Below are 2,699 nucleotides of genomic sequence, written 5' to 3' on the forward strand. Positions count from 1 at the left end.
ACTTTGAAGAAGCAGTGCAGTTCCTACAAAACCAGTCAAAGGTGACGAGACACATCCCGTTTCCTAGTTTGTATAAAATCACTTTGTTAGAGAAACAAACTAAGAATATCAGTCAGCTTTTAAGGCGTCTTAGAAATAAGTAGCAACCACAATTTCTTGCAATTTAGTTAGTTTTTCTAACTGTATGTTTATCTGAATAATCCTTTCATTCCTGAGCTGTCTGTGTTGATCATTTATTATTTTTTAATTTCATGTTTCTCTCAGGTGAGCAGAAAAGGAGTTGGAGTAATATCTCGATCTAAGGGGGGCGACATCGCGCTTTCCCTCGCTGCTTTTGTGCCCGGAGTTGAAGCTGTGGTGTGGATTAACGGCTGCAGTGCCAACGTTGGCATCCCTCTCTACTATAAGCACCATCAGATCCTCTCACCACTAATGTTTGACTTCACTAAGGTGATTCCCAGCGAGTCCGGAGCTAACATTATCAAGCAGGCTGTTGAAAACCCTCTGGCTGAAGAGAACAAGGGCAGCGTTGTTCCCATTGAACGAGCCGGGGCACATTTCCTGTTTGTGGCCTCTGAGGACGATCTCAACTGGGACAGCAAGGATTACCTGGACGACATGGTGGCGAGGCTGAAGCGTCACCAGAAGAAGAACTTTGAGAGCGTGATTTACCCTGCAGCCGGTCACTTACTGGAGCCGCCGTACGGACCACATTGCCCCTCTGCGTTACACGGGATGCTCAGATTTCCAGTGATGTGGGGCGGAGAACCTCAAGCTCATGCTGCAGCTGAACTCCACCTGTGGAAGAAGATCCAGGACTTCTTAAGAACTCACCTGAGCTGCAATCCTGCACAGACTAAATCCAAGTTATAGACTTAAATCTGTGGATTTCAGAGGGTCGGTTTTAGCTGAATGAAATTATTGGTTCATCTCCTCAGCAGAGCTTGGTGACTTACTGAGGAGGAAATTCAGCCAGTTGGACATCCCTGAAAACAGAAATTAACATTAGAACACCTAATTACATGTGCAATAATATATGTAATAGTTTTTTATAGCAATAACAGATTTAATATTCTGTAATTGTGATTAAATGTGTTCTACAGTTAGAGTACTGTAACTTTTTTTCTTGAATACTTTTTAATAAAAAAGATCTGAAGTAAAATCGGGGAATTTTTTTATTATAACACTTGTATATAAGCCATAATAAGAACTTCTAAATAAGTCATAATAAGAACTTCACATTAATTGTGTGAGGTGTTTGGAAACTAAGCCAACAAAAACCTGGCTGAAAACATGGTTAGATAATCTGCTATTGGTTGAGAATAATCTAGGTTGGAAGTTTCTAGGTGTTGTGGTTTTGGAATTAGAGCTGTTCTAATATCATCCTGGTGCAAACTAGATGTAAAAATGGGCCTTTATTGAAGTTTCACAAATCAGAAAAAAGTTTTCACAAATCACAAACATGGTTTGAAATATTCTGCTATTAGTTGAGAATAATCTAGTCCAGGTTAGAAGAGTCTAGGTGTTGTCATTTTTTTTAACTAGAGTATATTAAATATGCTGAAGGTGGTGAAAAATTAGGTAGAATCGCCCTTTAGTCATTTCCTGATTCGGAAACCAATTTCAGCTTCGTGTTTGTATCTACAACAAATTTCTAATAATTTTTTTAAAAGTGTTCTTTTATGCTTTTATTTTTGAAGAAACGCAGACCGCTTCCGGTTGCTTTTGTTTACATTCGGGTCAGTAGCTGAATGTAGCAGTCGGACCTCCAAGATTGAGGACCTGGCATCCAATTCGTCCCTCTACACGTAGCTGAAGGTATTCTGAGAGCCCCCAAAGTTTTTCACGCAGGGCGTTAAGGTGTTTTTAGGACAAATAAGTGCCGAAGTTTGGACATTAGCCAAGGTACGACTGTTTACTCTTCAGAAGTTTAGAAATGTGATTGAAAGTTAGTGACCTGAATAAGCTTTTATTAAGTTGAAATAACAACAAAGACATGTGTTTTCAACTCAGTTTATAGCTATCTTGGTTAAATTGGAGCTGTAGTAAGTGTAAGCTATTTGTGTTGAAGCGCAGTGTTGTAAGTCACATATTTTAATGCTCAGAACTTTAGCCTCAGTGCTTTAAAAACAGAGGGGAACAGATTATCTAAAAATTGTATTCAAGTAAGTGTAGCTGTACTTCAACATATTTTTACTCAATTAAAAGTAAAAAGTAGCCATCCAAGAAATGACTCAAGTAACGGTAAAAAAGTATTTGGTAAACAGTTTACTCAAGTACTAAGTAATTGATCAAATTATCAATCATTTAATATTTAAAAATTACATAAGACAGACCAAAATATAAAGTTAAGTGGAATTAATGACAATAATTCATATTTAATATCAAAAAATAGCTAAATCAAGTGAAAGAAAATTCTTCCAAAACAAGTACAAAACTTATGAAACTTTAACAAAAACTGCAGGTGTGTGTCCGTATATGGTGAATTTCTGGTTCAAACATGTTTTTCATTCAGTGGAAAGAGAATCCAGAAACTTTACTCAAGTAAGGTTAGCGATACTTCATAATGAAATTACTTAAGTAAAAGTAAAACGTACAGTGTAGTAAATTCTCTTAAAAGTTTTTTTTTTTTTCAAATAAGTTAATCAAGTAAATCTAATTGAGTAAATGTAGCTAGTTACTACCCAACTCTGTTTATA

At 36.7% G+C, this 2,699-nt stretch overlaps 2 protein-coding genes across 3 annotated transcripts in view; both read left to right on the forward strand.

Annotated features, from left to right (window-relative positions):
- Window positions 1-1,162, forward strand: part of LOC106961756 (acyl-coenzyme A thioesterase 1-like) — a 12,920-nt gene extending 11,758 nt beyond the window's left edge. The window contains exons 4-5 of the mRNA XM_015055715.1: window positions 1-41; window positions 265-1,162. Of these exons, the coding sequence (XP_014911201.1) occupies window positions 1-41; window positions 265-873 (650 nt within the window). The 3' untranslated portion in view covers window positions 874-1,162. The remainder of the gene's footprint in view (window positions 42-264) is intronic.
- A 567-nt stretch (window positions 1,163-1,729) lies between these two features.
- The window catches only part of LOC106961757 (acyl-coenzyme A thioesterase 1-like), a 7,242-nt gene continuing 6,272 nt past the window's right edge, over window positions 1,730-2,699 (forward strand). Inside the window, exon 1 of one of the 2 annotated variants that reach the window (XM_015055718.1) lies at window positions 1,730-1,905. The gene's annotated coding sequence lies outside the window, so the exon portion shown is untranslated. The remainder of the gene's footprint in view (window positions 1,906-2,699) is intronic. The other variant, XM_015055720.1, reaches the window with a different exon arrangement.

This window comes from Poecilia latipinna, unplaced genomic scaffold, assembly GCF_001443285.1.
Source record: "Poecilia latipinna isolate Pla-1442-1.1 unplaced genomic scaffold, P_latipinna-1.0 Scaffold1332, whole genome shotgun sequence".
NCBI lineage: Eukaryota > Metazoa > Chordata > Actinopteri > Cyprinodontiformes > Poeciliidae > Poecilia > Poecilia latipinna.